Consider the following 25,360-nt stretch of genomic DNA (forward strand, 5'->3'; position numbering starts at 1 on the left):
AGAGTTAACAGTTAATAATTAGTGGTGTCAACAGCTAGTTGTGATTTTTAACTTCTGTGCAATTTTTTTATAGTAAAAAATACACTCCTTTTTTTATTAGTGGTACACGAAGTTACGAAAAATTTAGAAAGGGTACACAAGAGTCTTTAGTTTGGGAAACACTGGTGTAGACAATACTGGGCAATGGCCCTCATATTCCTACTAAGTTATTACTCTGGTTAATACGGTTGTTATTAGTAATAACCACGCTTTTCGAGTACATGTGATCAAAATGCAGAATTTCCAATACACAAAAATGATCAATCACTGAATTAATAAAGCAAAATTCTTGTTTTTTTTTTTTTTCTTTTTTTACAAAAGGGAATGACAAGAAAACGAATAGATAATGTCATTATTCAAATTTGAATAAAACATCAATTTTTAAGATATTTTTTTTATTTAATTAACTACTCACAAAGTAACATCACAAAATACTTCAAAATAATTATAAAACACCTACAGTAACAAGGTTGAGCAAAACAAAAGAAAAACATTTAGAGTATTAAGTTACTTTAAAAACACAGTTATTTTAGAATTTTGCCAATCATTTTGCCAATCATTTGTAAATAAATAAATAAATGGAACAGTTTTCTTTCTTCTTATTTTTACATTTTTTATTGAATGTCTCATCATCTTATTTTAGGCACACCCTGAGAAGTTAAACTGCATGCGAAAGAACTGATATAACTGTTAAGATATATCATAGAGATTAACAGTGTTATTTTAATGGCAGTTCTGGAATTTGGGTTATGAAATTCTTTTTAGCTGGTTGACTACATGTACTTTCTGACCAAACGCAGAAGATTTTCAGAGATCATTTAAGTTTGAATAACGTCAACTACTTAAAATTTTCAAAAAGAATGTTTGTGTGTTACTCGATTCTGACACAACTTATCACTGAAATAATGCATCACCTGCTCAACCGCTTATTATAGCCAGTTCAAGTGACATGTACTCAATTTCATTTTTTATGGATTAATCAATACCATTATTTATTTTATGTTCTCTTGATTGCATTAAAGTTTCCAGCTTCTACAGTCCATAAGTCTGGGTCGTTACGTCAATAACCATGCGTCATTACTAAAAAAATGAACTGATTATATACTATTCCATATGGTCCATCGTGCAAAAGCAATCACAAATTTTGTCAATGCTGTAGCATATTGTAAATCACTTAAGTAATCAAATATGTAGTAAATAACGTTAATAACTATGCGTCATTACTAAAGAAATGATCTGATTAAATACTATTCCATATGGTCCAACTTGGCATAGTGCAAAAGCAATGATAAGTTCCTCAACGCTGTAGCATATTGTGAATTACTTTAGTAATCAAATATCTGGACAATTCCATTTGGTGACAGAGTGTAAAAATGTTATTTCTAAAGCATATTTGGAAAAACAAAAATTTTATATTTGATTGAAAGATATAGCAGGTGATTTGGACGAGAGTTCACTTTTCTTGGGAATCCTTCAGATTTTTTTTAAAATGTCACTTTACAGAGGAAAGGACTGCCTATTATAGGTTTTTCCATCCAACGAATAGATATAAGATATAGGCCTGGTCTCAAAACCTGATAAGTTACTTCATAAATGTCCTTGTGCTTGTATTTAACACTGACGAAACTCACATCATGCTTGCCGAAACCCTGTACACTTGCAGACAAATTTCCATTACCTGCTCCTTTCGTCAAGACCTGAAAAGAAAATTCTTATGAGACATTTCTGAACCAGTGCTTAGTAAAAATGCAGTATTTTTTAACAATAATTTAAATTGAAAATTATTAATGAATAAAATTCAGATTAGATTAAAATATGCCCATTTTTTTCGATAACTTTGCCTTGAATCTCCGATGAATCATTTCAAACAAATATGGACATTTCGCTTTAACTTCAGAGGCATAGGCGATTTAAAATATTTACCCAGAATGGATGAGCGAACATTTATCGGTCCCACAGTGGACATATCGTAAGACATGGTTCCTAGTAGATAAAAGTCAAACCTCGTTGGTAGCGATCAGTGGCCACTTTATCAGCCTATGCAAGGATCGAAAATGCGTGGTATCGACTCTCTTTATACTGTTTTACAGCAAAGTGCTCCCAATGGGGAAGGAGCCATCCCCTTACAGAATGTTTAAATTGTGATGTCATGCATTCGGACTGTCCTCAGGATCGTCACAAATATCCCATTAGAGCCGAGATGGCTCAGGGGATAGAGCGTTCGCCTTCCAATGAGGTGAACCGGGTTCGAAACCAGCGATGGCTGGTCGATACGAATTCCGCATCCGGCTTGCACCAACCACAGTGAAATATCCTCAGCGGTAGACGGATCATGGGTTAGAGTCCCTTTGCAGCCAGGCTAACCATGGGAGGTTCTCGTGGTCTTCCTATCCATGTAACGTAAATTTGGGTTAGTTCCATCAAAAAGTTCTCCACGAAGGCAATTTTCTCCCAATACTTGATCCAGGAGTTCCCTTGTCTTCCGGATTGGGTTTAAAATTACAAGGCTACGGAGTTGAACATTAGTAGTCATAAACCAAAAAATTGAGTCGGCTGTTCAACGACGGTTATTAAAAAACAAAAAAAAATTTAAAAATATCCCATTAGCTCTAATATGACGTAAATAAAATAGTATTACAACTACAAACATTTATCGGCAATTTTTAGTCATCACATATGCAAGCTATATCAAGAGAGAGTTTCCCAAACAGTGTGTGCAGTTTTCAATAATTTTTGCTCAGTCATCGATAAGTAAGATATAGGTTAGACGTTTACTTTCTCATCTGGGAACACAAGTTTTTTTTTTGTTGATAATAACGGGTCCCTTAGTTCCCGTCAGGTAGAAATTGAAGAGATTCATTAATTCATTTAAAGTAGCCATTGTTCATTCCTGGATGTCAGTTACAAAGAAACAGCATCCTCCCACGTGACACGGCTACAGTACATTTATAGCATGAGCTGGGAGACGGAGGGGGGGAATTAATATAAAACAGGGCACTCTTAAATGGAAAATAAGATTTAAAAAAAAACATTAATATTTTGCAAACGCTAAAAAGGTTTGAGGGAAGGGGTAGGGGCCCAGTTGTTAGGGTGCGTAATTGTGGTAGAAAAGGTCCACGATTCAAATCTGAGGTCTGACATCATATTTTTTTTAAAAAAAATTTTATAATTAAAAACTTATTTTAATCCAGTGCGTGCATTTTGGTTTTATGTTGTTATTTGATTAGCAAATTAAAGAGAAGTAAAAACAGCAATTTTCGACCAATAAATAATGGAAAACTAAAAATTAAGATAATTTAAATAATAAAAGTACCAGTTCAACAATTAGTCTATAACAAGAAAGCGCTCCGCCCGGCGTAAAAATATATTTCCGGTCATGGTTTATTATGCGATTATTCTTGTGATGCTACCACCACTTCAAATTTGTAACCGCTATACTGTATCACTCGGTATATAGTTATATAAATTTTCAACTTAGCTTTTATCCTTTCAAAACTAATTTCTACGATTTAATTAAAACATTACTCTATTTGGTTCATACTAAGTATTTGTAATCACCATATATATCTTTCCATCGAAGTCTTTCGAATCACTACAGAAAAAGGAAGTATTTAAAACATCGAACTCTTAGACTGACCGATGAAACTTTAAGGTGCTTCTAGTAAGCACTTTTCAACTCCTGGTTTTCACAAGTTTTTACATTTTAATACTACATTTGTCAGTACTGAATCGTCAGATTTCAGTGGACAAGAATTCTTATGATATAAATTAAAGGTGGTGTTTATGAGACACCTTGATTATTAAAATGCTTTGAAATTACTCCGATAACCCCAAACAAAATAACTAGAGCGATGTACTAGTTTCATGAAAATGAGAAGCACTGGATATATTAAATATACCATTATTAACCAAAATCTTCAGTCAGAACCTTACCTGGAAGCGATTTTTAACAGCTACATAGCCGTAGTAAGTACCTATACCAAACACTTTACACTCAGAAGGGCAAATTTCGACGGATTGAAACTGATTCTTCAGAATTTCTGAATCAATGAACTGGCAGTATTCTTTATGCTTAGAAGCATTTGCTGACTTTAAACTTTTCATGATGTTCAGATCTCCCCAGTGAGTGAGCAGCGAATTTCCGGGAATTTCATCGTCTATATATTCATCTTCAGTAGACACAAAGGGATCCGATGAATACAGTCCATCATCTATAGATGATTCTAAGTAATCACCTGAAGAGGACATGTTATCTGTACTTGACACACGGTTTAGTTTATTGAGGACATTTAATGGATTTTGAGCAAAGAGTAAACTATCTCGAAGCATAGGATCTAGTAAGACAGGATCGCTGAAGCTTCGCTTCATTTTATAACTGTTTTTACGCTCTATAGGAAATTTAATTTCTTGGTGCAAGCTGATGTCTTCGTCATTTGGCGCCGTATTGTTTTTCGTATCGTTGATAGTACCATCTCCAGGCCAGAAAAAGTCACTTGTTTCACTTTCTCCTTTTAAAACTAAAAGTAAATTTCAGGATGTTATTTATTTATACAAAAAAAGATTATGTGATCAATAAAATTTAAGTAATATAAAAGTGATGAGTCATGAGATAGGCAAGTTTAAAACAAAATGCATACAATTCAAAATATAGATCAAAAGAACCTCGGACTGGCTATAGACATGAACTTGCGATCTCTCCTTGAGGCCCCAGCTATTGTGTTAGGCCCTCCTTGAAAGTAGGGTCCTTGGACCCCATGTTAAATTAAATTGAAAAGCAATTCTATTGCAATTCGTTTTATTTTTATCATTATGAATGAAACATTATAACAGAATTTTGTAAAGTGAATCAGATAAGTGACAAGAAAACATCGTACCATTTAAATTGCTATCGGCAACAATACTCAGGATAGTGCAAATGCAATGACCATGTGGTTTAACAAAAAAAAGGTTGTGGACAGTGAGATTATTTACTTATATTTCTTGTTTGATCTTTGTTTGTAAAAGCATTTGAAATTTTAACTGATTTTTTTCTTCTCTGAATAATAATAAATTTTACTTTTGGCTGCGTAGAGCAATGTCATCAATAAATAACGCTGGTACATTACATGTTTTTTATACAAAAAGTTTTTCATAAAAACCGCATTTTCTACATATAGGATCTCTATATTTTATATTTACATCAAGATTAAGAAAGATATAATTTTTTCTTTGTTATTTCGGTTGTTAAAGTCAAACAGTAATAAGAAAATCGAGTTTTTGTGACTCTTCTCTAAAATTCTTCGAAGAATCAAAATTTACTTAAACCCCTCAACAAAATTAAAATTGCTGGATCGCTCAATAAGAAATAGGCATTAACTTGCAGATAAAGATGTAAGGCAGAAAATTAGTGTATGTAATATTTCATTTTATTTTATTTATTTTTTTATGTTATATTGTATTTTATATATTCTTTTATATTTTACTTTATATTTACTTTATGTTATTTTAAATTTTACTTTATATTTTATTTCATACTTTTTTATATTTATTTTATATTTATTTTATATTCTATTTTATATTTTTTTATATTTTATTTTATATTTTACTTTAAACTTTCTTTTAACTTTACGTTTTATTTTTAAAATAAAATTATTTTATATTTTTTAATGAGCCTAAATTGAACCGATTCCAAAGACATCGTGATCCACGAGAATAATACTTTAAATATAAAAAGGTGTTCCGTAATCACTGCCTTTATTAATAGCTTTTTTTATATTCGACATTTTCATATTAGCCTTAATTCGATAGGTGTTTAGAATTTTTGTCAAAAATAAAGTTAAAAAAACTAGACGCATTAGGGGTTGTAAATTAATATTTATGAAGGTAAGAAACAAAAGCTCAGTGGAATCATTAGTGAGGATGGCGGAATGAAAAGTATCAAAGCCAGCTTGATTGACAAATGGAACTTGGAGATGTTTCTAATAATTAGTTTTCAGTACCTATCTGTTTCTTCTGTCAATCAAATAGGTTTTGATGTTTTTGGTCTCACTTTCCTCAATTGTGATTCGTTATATTTCAATAAGTAAGTTTAGGTTTTGATAAGTTTTAGTATTTTAATCACTAAATGTAAATTTCTTTTTTTAGCTTTAATTTCTGACAACGATTCAAAAACTTTAAGTTGAGGGAGATTTTAAGAAACGCTCCGTACATTATGAAGTAGATTTAAAATTAGGCCTACTCTTTTACTTTTATAGAAAGGTGTCACAAATTTTATATATACTTTTAAACTCTCTCTTGGACTTCAACTACAAGGAATGAAAGTATAAATCAATAAATGAAGCATAAATAATGAGCAATTATAAAAATTATTTTCGGGTTTACCTGTATCATCAAATTCCAAATATTTTTCATTTGCTATAATGGATTCATCTTGAAAATGGTTTATTTCTGCATTTGTATCATCTCCAATGTTAACCTCCATTTGATCTTTTCGGCTCAGATTTTCCCAAAATGTCAACTTATCCTTCACATTCACTGTATCACTTGAAATACTACTTCGTGAAGAGCATTTGGATTTAATTTTTTGAGAATCTCGCATCATTGCTCGTTCTAATTTTTTTATTTTATTTTTAATTAAACTACCTTTACTTTTCTCCGTGGAAGGATTGAACTGTTTAAAATTATATTGCCCCAAAGATACCAAATTGTGCTCCTTAATTTGATACTCAGTGGAATCTGATACTTCTTTGAATTTTATCATCGGACTGTCAAATTCAAATGCAGACGAAGTCAAATTGTTCGATGAATCATAATTCAGACGTAAGGTAGAATTGTTGTATAAGTAATTCTGATCTGAACTTTCATATGAATTCGTAAATGTCGTCATTTTCGAAGATAATGGTATTGTGTTGTTCTTAATTCTGTTTGTTTTAATATTTGTCTCACTGTTATTACTAGATTGCACAAATTCTGGAGGCTCAGTGTGATCGTCAGACGAATGAGGGTAGTAATAAAAAGAATATTTTCCAGGTGATTCAAAAAATTTAAGCTTCGAATTCTTAAACTCTTGATTTTTTTTCTGCAGGCTTACAGAATCATTTTTATTCTCAATCTCAGAATTTAAGCGTATTTTCATGTTTTCAGAAATTCCAGAATCATCTTTAATAGTGAAATTCGAACATTCTGAATTTTTCTCTTTTGAGTAATAAGAGTTATTCTTATTTATTTTTTGATTACGAACTATGAGTTTTTTGTTTAAGGTTTCTAATTTTCTGCAAGATTTGCAATATTTTCTACCTTCAAAACCACTCTGATTACGTTTTTTCATTCGAAGTGGTGAAAGAACATTTGTAGAACATTTGGTCAAAGACAATTTCCAATTATCTGGTTTATCGTTTGTGGAAGATGAAAACTGAAAATACTCTTTGGAAGCATTCTTTTCATTAAACACTGATTCAGAAAATGGTACATGACATGAGTTCGGAAGTTTTTCTACCAATACAGTAAAATTTCCTTCAAGATTATCGAATTTGTTTTTGTCACCCAGATCATTATAAATCTTAACAATCTCTTTTTTATCATCGAAATAAGTTTTCGAAGAAATTTTATTTCCATTTAGATCTTGAAAATTATCAGGCTTATTGGAAGAACCATTTGAAGTAGTAATATTATGATGATTATCACCGAACGATATTGCATTGATTTTAAGCTCGTTTTCAATACTCTCAAAGATATCTGGGTTGTATTGCATTTCATTTTCCGCTGCTGACCTGTCAGAAAATTTACTTGAACAAGTCAAGTCATTCTGCGGCAGCTCCTGACGGCTTACTGCATTCAAATCATTACGCAAATCTTCTTTGTCTTCTTCTGTTGGTAAAGATTGAAGCACATTTTTTTGAACATTGTTAATTGCATCTAAGGACATATTAGTTACTTCTTTTGTGTTATCATTCAGCATCACTGCTTGATTTCCACCTGACGCCTGTTCAGACATTTGAAAGTCTTCATTTATATACGCAAACACTTCTTCATCTTGATCCATATTCTCTGGAAGCCTGGGCGAATAAACATTGATGGAATCTTCTGAAACGGTCTCGAGTTTTGTTTGTCTAATAAAATCCTCACTTTCAAAAGAATTACTTCGCCTCAAAGGCAATCTTGGGTTGGTATTGATAGTTAAAGATCGCGATCGACCTTGTAATTTCATATTTTGAGCCTCCAATTCTTGAAGTGGAATACAAAATTGTCGTATGGCACTTATTTTCCGTTCTGCATCCCCTGCAAAACCCCAGCTGTTTCTTCTACTTTTCGAAGGATCAGTCTGAATCTCATAATCCATTTTCAAAAGAGCAGCTGCAAGATGATCAATATCATTGCTGTCAACTATAATATCTTTGTCTTTAATCTTCACGATATGTCTGAGTACGCGGCGCTTTATCACTTTACCGATTCTTTCTATTTTATGAACGGGTTTTTGAATTGTAACAGTTCCATTTTTGCGTTCCTTGTTAGCATTGTCGTCATTATTATCCTGAAAACTCAAACTTGGTTTCAATTGCTGCGTCGTATAAATACCCTCGACTTCGATTGTTGGTTCGACTTTGACAACATACGGACTGTCTGATGCATGCTGGCCATACCATAAAATGGAGATTACATGTTGACCCTGAACTAATGGTATATAAGTTACGCTTATTTTATCTAAAGAGATATCGTATTCTAAAGGTATGAGATTTTTTTCTGAGTCATCAGTTTTATTCGCCTCCTTTGGGTAATTGTTTTTTTCTGAGTACGAATGTGATCGGTAAAAAGGTGGTTTACTTTGTTCCAATAGAGTTGTTGAAATTTTCTTCTTGGGAGATCGCTTTGTAATTCTTTCTCGACATACTGTATGGCACGGTCCCTTGATCTCAATTACTAAGCTTATGTCAGACATGTTAGAGCTAAGGACAACGAAGTCAGCAGGACGGCCAACGAAAGCAACCATTAACCCAGTTCCTTTACAGACAGAGTTATTCAAATCGATACAAGAATATTGCGTTTCATTTTCTGTTTCCACTTCTTCCACTTGAATCGATGGTACTTGCTTGTTTTCTGTTTCTTTTTTCAACTGAGATAGAATCTCTAGTAACTTAAGATGTGATCCTTCAACGCATACCACCAACTGTTCCACCGTTGCAGTCTAAAGAAAACAAATTAGCGGTCAATTTTTTGGAAAGTAGTTAAATAAATAAATAAAACGGTTGACTTTAAAAAAAAAATACTTTATGCTATTCTGTTTTGAAGTTCGTTAGTGGCTTGTGAGCTGCTCTGCCACAATGTGACACATTAGTCTTTAAGTCAGTGGCTCTCAATCCACAGACCCACAACACAACTGAGCTACGGGAAACGTATTATTGGGCCGTGATTAAGCCCAGTGATTTCAGAGAGTTATTCGAGGCTAGAACTATCCAGTTTCAATCTAGACCAGGGGTTTCCAACTTACATGAGGCTGGGGGCCACAATTAAAAACACCAGTCAAATGGCGGGCCGCAACTTCATCAAAATTTTATTTAGGACTCTTTTTATGCTTGAAGGAACATTAAATATTACTGTCAGATTTTTATCAAGTTGTACAAAACGAAAGTATTGAATTGCAGATTAAAATAAGAAGTAGATTTTTACTTGAGAAATAAATTTTTTTGCACCGTTGTTATGTTAAATTTCATAGAAACGAAGAAATTAGTTTTTTTTTAAACGAAAGAAAAATATTTGAAACCCATCATACGGATTTTTTACGAAAATTGCCCCCCCCCCAAAAAAAAAAGAACAACCAATATATTAGTTCGCGGGCCACCAATTGGTAACCACTGATCTAGACTGATATACTGACTCTCTTGTGTTGGACCAACAATGCAATAAATTCTAATATGGTCTTATAACTTTAAAAACTTGTTTTTTTCTTCTTTTTCTTCCCTGATTCGACAGCTAGAATAAAGCTATTTTCTTTTTAAGAGATAGCTTTTAATTATTCCTGTATACTATATTTTGTCGTTAGTGGGTCGTAATTTGTGACTTACACAAGTAAGGAGGCTAGGAACTGTTGCCTGTTGTTCTTCTAAACTATTCCGATTTTCAAAATTAGGTTGTTCAGATTACATAATATTTTATTTTATAACCGTAGTTGAACAGCCGACCTAATTTTGGGTTTACTACGACTAATGTTCTACTCCGTAGCCTTGTAATTTTGAACCCAATCCAGAAGACGAGGGAACTCCTGGATCAAAAAATTTTGGGAGAAATTTGCCTTCGTGGGGGACTTTTTGTGAGGGATCTAACCCGCATTTGTGTTACATGGAGAATAAGATCACGAGGACCTCCCACGGTTAGCCTGACGGCGAGGGGACTCTAACCCATGATGCGTCTACCACTGAGGACATTTCGCGTCGGCACTGTGGTCGGTGCAAGCCAGATGCGGAATTCGTATCGACTGGGATTCGAACCCAGTTCGCCTCATTGAAAGGCGAACGCTCTATCCCCTGAGCCATCGCGGCTAGAAGATTACATTATAATAGTAAAATATTGAATGTTTAGTTGATTAAAAATTATGGAAATATAGAAGTATATAAATTCAAGGTGTTCCGTAATGTCCGCACTTAATATATATGTTAAGGATTTCCTAGTCAAAACTGAAGAAAAATATATTTACCCTAGGAATCACAAATTAACATTTAAGCATTTTAATTAACAAAGCATTTTAATTAACAAATTAACATTTAAGCATCAAAATATGTCTGATTGCTGGATTAAACTTGTAAGCGATTCGGCAATTAAACAGGTTTTTATTAGAGTGCCTGTATTGAAAAGAGTGATGACAATATCCAAGAGCGCATGCGCTGCCGTCAGATTTTTGTCCAAGGGGGTTGCCAGATGATACACCGAAATTGGCGCCATTCGCTCATTTGGTGTTATTCTGAAGGATCTGTTAATCTAAGAGTATATACTAAAGTATCAATAATATAAACTTTAAGATTGGAAAGCACATGATATTACAGATTTTTTAAGAAACATTGTCTAGCATCTAAAATTGTTATAAAATTAACGTCAATGAAAAAAAAAAAGACTTATGAAAAGACTTCAGCTTTTAATAAATGCATTAAATAAAATATAAAAATTAATAATGATTATGCCATTTATTTCAGAAATAATAATTAATAATACAAATTATATAATTTATTATTATTTATTACTTTTTCAGGAAAAAATTATCGCATATTCACCTGAAAAGGTATTGTCTATTTCAACAAATTGTAAACAAAAATTTCCATAATTAGTTGAAATTTAAAACAAACTAGCATTTTATACAGTTGGTAACGAAAAGTAAACAAATGCTACTTTGTAACGCGCATTGTAACATCGTAACGCGAACATTGTAACGCGCCAACATTTCAAAGTAATATCGCCAAACTCTGCACTTCTGAAGTTTTGATAAAAAGATGCTCAAATCTTTAAATTTATAAGTAATTTAGATAGAAATTATGTGCATTAAAAGTAAATACATTTATTCTTATCTAACCATTAGTTATTTCATCACCTTGTTCTCTTTACAATGAGATAAACATAACTTTATATGCACGCAAGTAAGTGATGATAAGGATAAATTCTAATAACTAACAACTATCCAAATTTTCAGCCATAATTTTAACATTTACTGTAACTGTGAAGTTTCTTATTGAAAAAAAGTAAGTAATGAACTTATTACATGTATTTATCAATACAGAACATAATTTTTTTGAGTCAGATAATTTTCACTCCGTGTAATTCCAATGGCGAATTTTCCACTCTCGCCTCCGGCGGTAAAGTTTTTCTTTCCACCAATCAGGAATCGTTTCTCCCTTGTCCACTCCCTTTTACTCTAGGCTCTCTAGTTTTTATGTATTTCAGTCTCACCCTCCTCATAATGATTCGTCGGATTTCAATGGCGTTTTTAGCTTTTTTCCCGTTTAAACATTAATTTAAAGCCCTAATGTGGGTGCTTTTCATTTCATTTTTTGCATGGATTTCACAAATATTTATTGTACGTAACAAGTAACGGCCATAATGGAGAGAAGTGAGATAGCTTTAATTTTTTTATCGGCTACACATCAACACCAACAGACTTTTAATTGACTTCATATTAAACTAATATTAACCATTCTAAAAAACATGCACATTTAAAATTTCTCTCCTTTACAACACATCTCTTTACTTCAATAAAATTTACTGTTTTGACGTAACGGATTTAATTATGGGTGTAATACTTAATCATCTACGTCAAAAATAACAAATTTTAATACACAAAATATCAAAAGGATACTTAATACTTGTTACGAAACTATGTTAACTAAGAAAATTTACTTTGAAAAACTATGTTAAGAATTACTTATTTAAAAATAATGATTCAAAAGATAATTTTTTTTTTTTTACGAAACGTATGATAGTATTTAAGATAATCATAATCTTAATTATGTACGAACATTTTGGCTAATTTTAATTAAAAATATTTAATTACAGTATTTAAAATATCAAAATGAATCTTTTTATTTTAAAATTAAATTAAGTGCGATATGAAAAACGATTCATCAAATGATCTGAAATTTCTTTTTTTTAGCACGTGTTTTTCTTTTAAGAAAATTGAAAGAAAAACTCATTATTTTAAGATAGTCGAGATCCGATTTAAGCAGGACATTAAATTTCTTTTCCCAGGCCATATGACTATACTTTAAAACACGATGATGATTCACGTTAATACAGTATTCTGGAATAAAAGATGGAAGATTCTCAAACTAAAGTTTTGCTTATCTAAGATCTCTTAAATTTATACCCTAATTATCTATAAAAACTCCTATGCTGAAGTTCTGAATATCTGAGACACTATATTGCTAATTTTTGTAAAAATGACCAGTTTTAATATTGGTGTCTATTCCACAACACGTATCTTTTGGAGCCAAGTTTCATCAACTTTTAAGAAGTTAATCGCTTGACGGTTAATAATCGTTGATTTTTCGTTTGATTCAATTCATAATTTTTTACGTGAATTAATATTTTAAATATTATTGTACTATTAATTAAACTACAATGAAAAAAGTTAAAATCTTATTAAAGTATAATAACATACAATTCACATTTCCTACGAACTTAGGGAACATTTCAACTGAATGGGGTTTGATCGTTCTATTTTAAATTCACCAATCAAATTCGCAGTTTATAAATGTATATTTTAGACGAATTTTTATTTTGATGAAAAAGTGACAAAAAAATACTGTAGGCGCACCGTTGGAAAGTATTTTGTATTAAAATAAAAACTTAGTTTTCAAAACATTTGAATTCTACGCGAAATCGTTTGCTTATAACAGAAGGAGAAGGAAAGAATCATCAACTCGTCTCTTAAGGCGAAAACTGATTAAACTTTTCAGTTTATTTTCGAACAACATCGTCAGAACAGTTTGGAGAGAGCTCCAAAAGTCTCATGGAACTAAAATGGTAAACAAAACTAATCATAGAACTAAAATGGTAAACAAAACTAATCATAGAACTAAAATGGTATATACCATACTCACCGGAGAGATACCGAACTTTCTTTCTAGAACGTCGAATGCATGATACATGTTGCGAAGGGCATAGTTGTGATCCAAAGTTTCAGCATCCGGTATGCAGCCTGGTTGCAGCTTGTTCAATAAGACGCAAAGAAGCTTTCCATCTCTCCAACTGATTGAAAAATTATCCGGGACATGCGGAAGATAGTTCTTCAGGAATTGACGGATATCTTGAACCTCGTCATTCCATATCAATAATCCTAACAATCAAAAATAATGCTATTCACCATTTCGTTATCAAAAAACATTTTTATTCCATATAAGAAGTAGATAAGGGAGAGGAAGACTAGTGTGAACAGATGGGATTTTTCTGTTATTTATCACTTTAAACTACTCCGCCAATTTGGGCATACTGAAAGAACTGTCATATACTTTCATATGGTGTGTGTGATCATACGGTGTGTATAAGTGAAACAGAAAATTCTTAATTTGCTTTTTAGTTGCCCTTTTAAACTGTTTTTACTGAAAGTTGCTAATAATAAGAGATGTCAATTTGCCGTTTGTTAATTTACCGGTATTGATCAGCTTTAACTAAGAAATTACTCCACGGAATTCATTAATTGTGGGGTTACTTTGGATATATCAGTATTAAACTTTCTTTGATAATAAGGATAGTTAATTACGAACAAATCACTTGTTAGGGATTTAATGAACTAAATTAGATAAATTTTGTAAAGTAATTAATTTATTTTGCACACTTTATTTATTAAAGTTGATTTTAATACTCGTGCAAAATGAAACGTATAGGAAAAACTAACGAATTTTAACACATTTTTAATTTTTTTCCATTCATGTAATTTTATAATTTTTTAAAGCTGTTCCAAAATTTGCTCCTCCGAAATTCTATTAACACTTATTAATGTATCCAAATAGAGGAAAATCGGCAATTTCAACGAAAAATGCGATTTCTTTTAAATTATTATTATCTATATTTAAAATTAAATTCATTAACTTTTCAAAACCGGCAATAATTTTTAAAATTTTGATCTCCGATTTTTAAAAATGAAGTTATAGCTGTTTTTCGTATGGTGACAGGCGAAACCGAAAGTTAAACCGGCTTTTAAGCTTAAATTTGATTTTATTTGAAAAAAATATTTTATTTTAAATTTATAATTTTAGGATGCCTGTTTACCAAACAAGAAATTAAAATTTCAATTGAGTTTTTTTTTAAAAATTATGTTTAAACTATTCCGATACCTCAAGACTTAGCCATTTAATAATAATTCGCGAAACTACTTTATGAAATAAAAACCAAGTTCGACTTANTGTGTTTTTTTCATATTATACCCAATTGAGTTTTTTTTTTTTTTTAATTATGTTTAAACTATTCCGATACCTCAAGACTTAGCCATTTAATAATAATTCGCGAAACTACTTTATGAAATAAAAACCAAGTTCGACTTAACAAAAGAATTTTTTTCCAAATAAACATTAAAAGTATGTTTCTAATATAGTAACCTTAAAACAGTTTTTTCTTTTGTATTTGGAATGTATTTCAATTGTTAAATGTGTAAGGTAATATTCGTCTGGCTTTAACATTAATTAAAACAAACATAGTTTTTTTTAAGAATAAAATAAGTTTCATTTTAATATATCTTCTAATTTTAATTTAATTTGTAATAATAGATGGAATAATTAGTTTCATAATTTGTCCACACAACCCCCCCCCCTATATTATGGACCTAGTATAAATAATAGAAATAATACGAATAATAAAATGAAATAAAACCATAAATAATAAAATAAAATTAAACCATAAATAAAAGAAATATATTTCTTTATTGTTGAATGCTGATATTCTCTTGAATTTGGAAAATGCTACTGCAACTATTGGTAATTCATATCGCATATAATTAATTATTGTCATTAGAAAAATATTTATTTATACTCTGCAGTTTGCTTAAAAAATTTCCTAAAAAAAATCTCAACAAAACAAAACTAAACAAAATGCAAGCAAAATGTAAAATATGTTGATTTGATATAAATATAACTTCTGGTTTTAAAAATCATGTCTGGTAAAAATACAATAAATCCCAATTCTTATAACTCCTTGGCGGAATTCTTAAGTTCCTCGTAACAACTTTTGGGAACCGCTGTTCTGGTGCGCCAAACAGATATGTTTACTTCAAAATAGCATATTTATTAAAAAAGAAACTGATAGATGCCTTCTCCTTGTACTACATAATTTAAGGAAAGAAATACGAATTACTCACTTGTACTCTCCCAAACTCCAAGCAACAGAAAATGGATTGTTGTAATGATTTGTAGAGTAGCATCCACTATCGAGTGCCACATAACAACCAAATCTGATTTTCGACGTTTTTTCTGGGAGACAGATTTTAGTTTCACTGCAAATACAATTTACATCAATTTTAATAAGGCGCACATAAATGATTATTAATTTTTAGCTCGCAAACAATAAAGTCATAATTTTAGAGAAAAAAAAAGCATTACTGTTATGGATTTTACCTCTGTTTCTTTTAAATGTTTTTTATTAGTAATAAATTGTCCTTTTTTTTATTCTTTCTTTTTCTTTTTTCAACAGCATTTTTTATGTCTGAGAATCAACTATGTTTATTTTCGAGGCATAGTAAAAAAATAATAATAATAAGTAAATAAATAAATAAATAAAGTGTCGATTGAAGAAATAAAGTGTGACATTCAGATTCAAATAATAATAATCTTTCTTAACTTCTTGTTAATAGGCGATAGTTTTATTCGGCCAAACTTGTGACCCACCAACAAAAACGACAAATGTTGAACTACTGGGTGATCAGTAATCACCAACCTTAATATATGTTTCTAGAATAGCTGTAATTAAAAATAAAAAAACTACTCACATTTAGAATCACAATATATATCAAGGTTAATTATCATTTAAGATTCTAGATACAAATATATCTTCTTTTAACTTTGTCAAATGTTAACCAAAACAGCATCAGTAGCTTTGAAAAAATGTTTTAGAAAATGGAAATTGTGAGACTAAATGGAAACGTTGAAAAAGAATTAAGTTTCACAAAATGTATTTTCATGAATAAAATGAAGTAAAAAATATTCTAAAATATTAGCTAATGACTTAATAAATAAGGAATTGGTTTTCATATATTAGAGGTTAGTATTGCATTTATTAACAGGGAAGATAGGATAATTCGAATATGACTTCGGGACCCCCTTAATAGTTAGAAATTTTGAAAAAGTCAGATATTTAAAATTCGATTTCTCAGGAATCATTCAACCGATTTTTATCAAATATTGCATTTAGCAATATTAGAAATTATGTAAAAATGTATATACCTTGCAATTCAAAACTTTTTCGACTTCGTAACTTAAAATATCATTTGTACTAACTAATTAGTATATTTGAGATCGACCCTTCGAACCAATGCTCGAAAAAACTCAGAAATTTTACCCGTCCCCGTGGACGGCTGGTCCAACAATGTACCCGTCCTCCTTTGACACTAACCCATCTCTTCTAAATAAATAAAAATATTATTTTTTCTTATTTATTACAAACATTTATATAAATTACGCAATGAATTAGTAGCTACTAGGATTACATTATACAGTAACAAAAAATATACTAAGTTACTAATAGTAAAACCTGGTATTTCTTTTATGAAATAATTTATTTATTTCATGAAATAATTTAAATGACAAGGGTCAAGTTATCTGGAATGTCAATTTATCCGAGGNCTAGAATTTCTTTTATGAAATAATTTAAATGACAAAGGTCAAGTTATCTGGAATGTCAATTAATCCGAGGGTACTGCGTTTCTTAAATGAATCAAATATGACGTTTGCCAGTTCCACAATCAAGCCTATGATTTACAGAGGTTTCTGCACAGAGATCTGAAAGGGGTTTTCCATCTAGGTGGATGTTCATAAATGCGTTTAACGCTTACGTAATGTTTTTTTTTTTTTTTTTTTTTTTTTTTTTTTTTTTTTTTTTNAATGTTTTTTTTTGTAGGTTCATTGCTGAAAAGCACCTTTCAACTGCTGTAGTACTCCCACTGCTGTAGACTCTTGTAAGATAACAAAAATTGGAAGTGTATCACGAAATGGGAAAATGGCCGTCCACGCAGACGTCTGATTCGAGAAATTCGTTGTCTGCGGGAAATTTTTGACCGCCGAGGACGGGCGGTTTTTCGAGCCCTGCTTCGAACCAAAAATATTGAACACCAGAAGTGAAATCCGAGCATGGTGATTCCTTTTTTATATTTTTTTTATTTGTTTATTTTAATTCATTTATTTTTGTTTGCTCACTAATATTTGTTATAATAATAATGAACATCAATAATTATTATATTTTAATCTTAATTTTAAAACGATTGTTCCATATTTGGGACCCTATTAAAATATCCCAACCCCCACGATTTTTTTTTCTTTATTACGTTCATCTAAATTACGAATTACGTTCGTCTAAAAGCTGACGCAAGAATAAAAGAAATCAGGACTATTTTTTTCTTCCTTCCGTATCTTAATGCATTGTTCGCTATATCACATTAAAGGTTGAATACACAGCAAATAGAAGAGACTGGATTATCTTGTCAATCAATTCCGACATTTAATCGTCATTCCTATGTATCGAGAACACAACTATCTTGTCTCTGTTCCCAAAATAATAACCTGCTTTCACTGATTTCAGCTTCTGATAGATAAGAAATAGTTAGCGATATTTATCTCATTTGTTTTCAAAATAAGACAGAGAATTATTTCTTTTAAATAATAATAATTCCTTTTTCTTCCTTTAAGGAATATTTCTTCATTTCAAACACCAGACACATGGAAACTAGGTCTTGGTAGACATTACTGAAAAAAATGTTAATAACGTTGTAGAAAAAAAGGTGGCACATTTTTAGAATACTAATATAAACAATATAGAACAAGTATTTTAAAAGATATGCAAATATCTTATAAAAATATCTATCAATGTATCTAATCAATGTATCTAATCAATCTGATCAATGTATCTAATCAATGTTGCAAGAATATCTTATAAGAGATATTCTTGATACATCTTGAGCCAATGTTATTACAACACAATAGTGGAACCGAAAATTTGACAATTTCCGTAACTAAGATACGGAAAAATTAAACACAACGGTAAAACTACATCGTTTAGATTGATACATAGAGTGATTTGTCATAACCTTTCTTATTGTGCATTCTTGAAAGAAAAGAAAAACTTTAATAATTATTCTTGCTTAATTTTCAAGTGAGGAAGAAAACAATAACAATCCCATAAAAATAACCAATCACTTTTGTGGAAGAAAAGAACAGATTGGAACCATCAAAAAGAAGTTTGTTCGTCCAGTAAGACTGAAAATCAATCGCACGTTTACCATTCATTTCGTAATAGCTGCCCAGGTTGTGTGGTGGGTTTAGTCTTTGTCTACCATTCCTTAGATCGGGGTCCGATTTCCTCTACTAAAGACTGAGCGTCTGATCGGACTGATCTTTCTCCCAAGAGTGTTTGAGATCTTTTCTAATGAAAAATCTTTGACTGTTGGGGGAGCCAGTAAAATCCCCGCACACTAGGACAATGGGGGGGGGGGACAATACCATTATCTGAATTGTTTTTGTCTCTAGAAATATTTTTGTATCAACATTTAGGAGGAGTGACAAATCGTTGTGAAAGGCCAATTAATGCAGCTCTGATAATCAATCATCCAACCAATAATTTTCTAAAAAAAAATAAAATATTTCAGATTATTCTAATTCCTCCCTTGCTGTCATTAACTTCAATAATGGTGAATCTAAGTTCGAAAAGATGTTTATGCCTTCTGATAATGCATATCAATTCACAATTTTTGATGTCCATCGTTTTTTTTACGGCATTTTTTTTAAGAATTCAAAAATAATACACTAAAGGCAGTTACCGAACAGGGTGGTTTGAGACTGCCAATTCAAATAATAAATAAATAAATAAATAAAATAAACTGTTTTTTAAATTGTAATATTGGGTTACAAATTCAAAGTACTACAAAGTTTCACGGAAATAGATCGTGATCAATTGTGTGGCACAAATCTGACAGCAACATTTAAAAATTAAAATCATTGAAATAATTTTCGGAAGAAAAAAATTTGAAGGAAATTTTTTTTTTAAACTTGTGTCTCTCACAAGGGAAACTAGGGAAGTGTGACTCGCCAATTTTGAAATAAACTAGTGGGATGTATGCCTTATGAGGAATAATTTTAGGGGGAAACATTCGTTTCGGCCCAGAGAAGGTCCTGTGAGAGATAAAAAATAATTCTAAGTACAGAAAAATCGGCATTTTATTACTTCAATGCAGACTATTAGTTATTGTAAATGTCTCATACTCCAATTAATTTTGCGGTACTTTTACGTACTATATAATGCATATTTATTGTCAAAATTGATTTCGAAAATTTTATATATCTATAGTTTTTCAGAAAAACCTGTAAGGTTAATTTAAAAAAGAATTTGACATCAAATTTTTTTTTTAAAAACTTTCCAAATTAATTGGAATGTGTAATTGTAAATCAATTAATAATTAATTAACAATTAATTCATAATTAATTAACAATTAGTTAATTTTCCGATTAATTTATTTATTAGCAAATTAATTAATTATCCAATTAATTACAAATTAATTGGATTAGGAGTCAATTACAATATCTAATAGTCTGCATTAAAGTAATAAAATACTGTTTTTTCTATACATTGAATAATTTTTTATCTCTCACAGGACCTTCTATGGGCCGAAACGAATGTTAATTAATTTATTAATTAGCAAATTGATTAATTATCCAATTAATTACAAATTAATTGCATTATTAGACAAATACAATAGCTAATAGTCTGCATTGAAGTAATAAAATACCGATTTTTCTATATATTGAATTATTTTTTATCTCTCACAGGACCTTCTATGGGCCGAAACGAATGTTGCCCCCTAAAATTATTCCTCATAAGGCATACATCCCACTAGTTTATTTCAAAATTGGCGAGTCACACTTCCCTAGTTTCCCTTGTAAGCCATACTAGTGAAGTGATAAAAAAAGTATATTTGCAAGGATATTACTATAAATTTACAATTGATGATTGTTTTTTTTATAAAGAAAGAGAAAAAGTACACGTCACGTATGAAAATTGGTATCTAAATTTTAAAAAGTGAAATGAATAATTTTGTAAAATAATTAGACACGCATGGAAATTGATATCAAAATTTTAAAAAGTGAAATGAATAATTTTGTAAAATAATTAGACAAGCATGGAAATTGGTATCAAAATTTTTAAAACTGAAATAAATAATCTTTTAAAATAATCAGACAGCTTACTGAGCCCATGATGATGATTATATTTATGCAGAAAACGATGAGTTATTTTCAAGGGCGACAAACGCCCGTCTGTTTACATTCGTTACTTCCTTCCATATGCAGCAGTTATGAATGACAAATGAAATCAGGTGCAAGCGAGATAATGATGATAATAACAGGGAAAAAGAGGGAAAATAAATCCGATTTTAAAAATTGTGAAACGCATTTCTATTGTAAGGAAAAAGAGATAATAGTTCCTGTTCTTCGCGAAAAAGACAATTCTGAGTGTAGTAAGTTCAAACACATCATGATTTTTACACTCGTGCGTGTATGATGTTTACATGGTGTCTAGTTCGATTCCTCAGAAANGGCCGAAACGAATGTTAATTAATTTATTAATTAGCAAATTAATTAATTATCCAATTAATTACAAATTAATTGCATTATGAGACAAATACAATAACTAATAGTCTGCATTGAAGTAATAAAAAATCGATTTTTCTATATATTGAATTATTTTTTATCTCTCACAGGACCTTCTATGGGCCGAAACGAATGTTGCCCCCTAAAATTATTCCTCATAAGGCATACATCCCACTAGTTTATTTCAAAATTAGCGAGTCACACTTCCCTAGTTTCCCTTGTCAGTTGCCCCTTAATTACACTACCATTTTAATTTTATTTTTAAAATTAGGCAATGTTAAACTAATTTCTTTTTAAATTTAGATACTCGTCTAAAATGTCGGGTAGATCACATGAACGAAAAAATAATATTTTTCTGTTTGACTTTGTTATGCATCACCTACAAAATATACATATTTGCTTCTTAAATAAATGAATTTATTAAACTTATACCAAATTATAACTGTTAATAAGTCTCATTTAAGATATTTGGCTCCTTTGCTTAATAAAATTTTAAGGTTATGCTGAAAAAATTTTATTACATTCCCCCATATTTTGATTGGTAATATATAAGAATAAGAAATTATAAGACAATCACCCCCTCTACTATATAAGTTGACCTCTAAAACAATGAATTGCAGGTAGTCAATTTGCACAGGTTTCATAAAATATGTGAATTTTAGAACAATTAATGAACTAAGAATATCTGTGTTTACTCATTGCATCTTTGGGACACAACAATGGTAGTCAGAATTTTCTTTTTGTTAACATCAAAGTATTTTGGGGGGAATAACTTATTACTATTCAGGTGACACAAATATAAAATTGCATATACGAATACAGTTCTTAAAAATCGACAGTTTAGTTTAATAGATGGATTTTGTGATACATTTGGTGCCGTTTTCTAATAAGTTGTTTTTATTTACCAAAAGGATTTAAATTCCTTTTCCGCTAAAACGATAAAATTTAAAAAGTGTAAACTGATTGTTATTTTGTCAATTTTGTTATTTAATTTGCTTTAGTTTATATATCCATGTAAATGCTTGAAAAATAAATTAAACTTTTAATTTATAAGAAAAAAAACTCATATTTACCTTTAAAACTAGGATTTTTGCTAGATGCCATTTCATGCTGCTTTTCGATACCAAATGGGCAGTATTAACTGTTTTTTCTTGCCGTGTTTTAAAACGAAGTTTAATAATTATCCCTGATTGATAGCAGACAAAACATGTAAAAACAATCGTTTCCGAGCTGCTCGGTAATATTTGAAGTTGTTGTTTTGCAATCTTCCCGAATGCATCTTAATGTGTCATTTTTAAAATCACATACTAACATGAACATAATAGCTTCTGCATTCATTCTGTCATTATCTTTTGCCTGTGCGACCAGATTTCTTATCTTTGGTGAAATATAAACTCAAAACGGCAGCTCAAAAAGTCATTCATAGACTAGATGAAACAAATAATTTTATCTCTGTTGATTATTTCATATGTTTGCGCCTATCTTAAATGTTCTTTTTTTTTTTTCGTTTAAAAAAAAGTCGCTTTTTGTAATTGTTCCAAAAGAGCACCGTAAGATTTTTTTTTCTTTAAAAAAAAAAAGAAGAGGAAATACGTAAATATGATTGATACCACTCCGTGCTCAATGCGCTAGTTCACCCGTCCCATGATACTACTTTCTAAGCTCATTTCGGATTGCTTCGCAATTCGAGTTGATACACTTAGTATGTACTTTATTGTTTACCATTAAGTATTTCAGTTTAGCTTTGCAAGCATTTTAGTACTGTTTGTAAAATGAAAATTTAAAAATATGCAGCATTGTCACTCTGAGAAACCTTTAATTTATAAACATTTCATATAAATATTTTATTCTACATTGCGATTTGATTGAAATTCTTTAAAATTACATTCTCTTGGAAATTAAATTCGGAGCATATAATTCGTAGAATTTCCTGACATACACAATTATTATTTTTAGTCTTTAGAGACACAACAGTTTTTAGTCGATTTATTTTAACGTACAAAACATAAATAACAACATATTCCTAAAATGTATAGCAACCAAAGAAAAGAATATTTCTGGCCGATCTCCGTTGATAAAAAATGTATCACTCCTGCGCAGAATATTAAGAATCATTGTTGTTGTTGTTGTTGTCGCAAGCTATTAAGACAATTGGTTCGATTGTTCTTGTTCTCCAGTGGCGTTCTCTATGGCCAAGAATTTGACTTCTGCCATAAAAATACATCACACACGTTTATAGGGCTGACCCATTCATACATCCATTCATTCATCAACATATCGTTATTTTTGACCTGAACCAGAGAACGATCAATCTCCAATTCAGTACCCTTTGAGGTATTGATTTGTTATGGGAACACGGAGGACTTTGTGACCCAATAAATTCAGCATGCACCAGCCACCATTTACAACACGGGGAATCTTCGGCAGGCTTGATTCGAACTCCCGTTCTCAGGAACGCGAGTCCAGCACCTTGCCAACCAGGCTATCCCGGCCAATTAAAATGAAAATATAGCAGCAAATTATTATAATATTTGAGTTAACCAATGAGCATAATTGGGTACTTTCAACTCGAAAAGAAGACCACAATGATACACAGACACGTGATCTATAACTTCGCTGCCAGCTGATCGTTTATAAACAAGATAGCGTGCTAAGTCGAGCTAAGTTTCTCCTCATAAGTTATAATGTTAATTAACGTGAAGTTAATCAAATACAACGCCGTATCGCCCAACGAATTTATTAAAATATAATTATTTCCTGTCTACGTCTTTTACTTAACTTTTTTGTTTGTTTTTGCATTTTATTGTAACTATGGTTATTTTTGTTTTGCGTACCTGGCAACTTCGACGCTGAGTAGTTTGTTTATGTTCTATATGCCTTCGTGCCTGTCTTTGTGTTAAGTAAAAAATCTATAGCGAAAGAATTTAAATATCTGTAAAAATATATAGATAGGTTGTCTACGGTAGGAACTCCCCCCGCCACAAAGGCCGTCTGCTGCTATGGAAACAAGAGGGTAGCTTCTCTTCACTCTAGGGCTAACACGATAGACCGAAGAAAAAGATTCCCCTTCTCTCTCTGACCCAAGCCAAAACCTGTCCTTAGGGGAGTTCTTACTTTAGACAAACTATAGAATGTGCCACGCAATAGAAAAGATACTTGATGGGGATGGCTTACTCGAAATAGAATGGAAAGAACATTTATTTTAAACAAATGTCACGCTTCAACAGCTAATCAAGATCGATATTCACACATTTACCCCACTTGCAGGCATCCAATTAGAACTAAAAGATAGAGCAGTTAGCTTATTCATATGATTTTTATCCTTCCAACAGGGAGTTAACTTCGCTCGCCCATAGGATTATTGCATTTTAGTCTACGGATCTATATATGCTGATACACTTATTGGAATGATGTTCTAAAAATATACGACATATACACACTGTCAAACCATTGATTTATAAACATTTCACTTAATTTATGTACATTATATCGATTATATCAATACACAATCATAAATTGATATATTTGGTGACACAACTCATAGTTTTCTCTTGAAAAAGTATACACATTAAGGGTCGCAAAGTAGTATTTAAGAGAGGTAAAAAAAAAAAAAAAATATTAATTGAAATATCTTGTGAGGAGAATTATAGGATGAAAAACATCAAAATCAGTGTGGTTTCCTGATAAAAATTAGAGGTGTTTCTAATAGCTTTTGTTCCTTCCGTAACTTCTATTTTTTGAATGCCTCTATGTTCTGTATTTCCTCTTTTGCTGCCCTCACATTCCCTCGCAACCAACAGGGATTTAATGTTTTCAATTGCGTATTCTCAATCGGGATTCATTAGATTTCGATAGAATTTATTTTTTCCTAGCTTAAATAATAATTTGCGACAGCTAATGTGCATATTTAACTCCTTTTTTACAAATTTAAAATAGAAATATATATTTAAGGTGGTGATTACGGAACACCCTGTATTTTTCTGATAATGAGGTGTTTCTCTAACTTCTTAGAAAATAAGTGTTTT

General features: G+C 30.9%; 1 protein-coding gene across 1 annotated transcript; it reads right to left on the reverse strand.

The window, feature by feature from the left end:
- Positions 1–417: 417 nt before the first annotated feature.
- On the reverse strand, positions 418–22,856 carry LOC107454400 (uncharacterized protein PF3D7_1120600). The gene is made up of 6 exons (XM_016071594.3): positions 22,409–22,856; positions 15,845–15,979; positions 13,596–13,831; positions 6,400–9,199; positions 3,973–4,556; positions 418–1,736 (listed from the first exon to the last, which is right to left on the reverse strand). Exons 1-6 carry the CDS (start codon positions 22,437–22,439, stop codon positions 1,524–1,526), a joined length of 3,999 nt encoding a protein of 1,332 aa, XP_015927080.2. The 5' UTR covers positions 22,440–22,856; the 3' UTR covers positions 418–1,523.
- Positions 22,857–25,360: the final 2,504 nt, after the last annotated feature.

This window comes from Parasteatoda tepidariorum, chromosome 3 (assembly GCF_043381705.1).
Source record: "Parasteatoda tepidariorum isolate YZ-2023 chromosome 3, CAS_Ptep_4.0, whole genome shotgun sequence".
NCBI classification, from domain to species: Eukaryota; Metazoa; Arthropoda; class Arachnida; order Araneae; family Theridiidae; genus Parasteatoda; species Parasteatoda tepidariorum.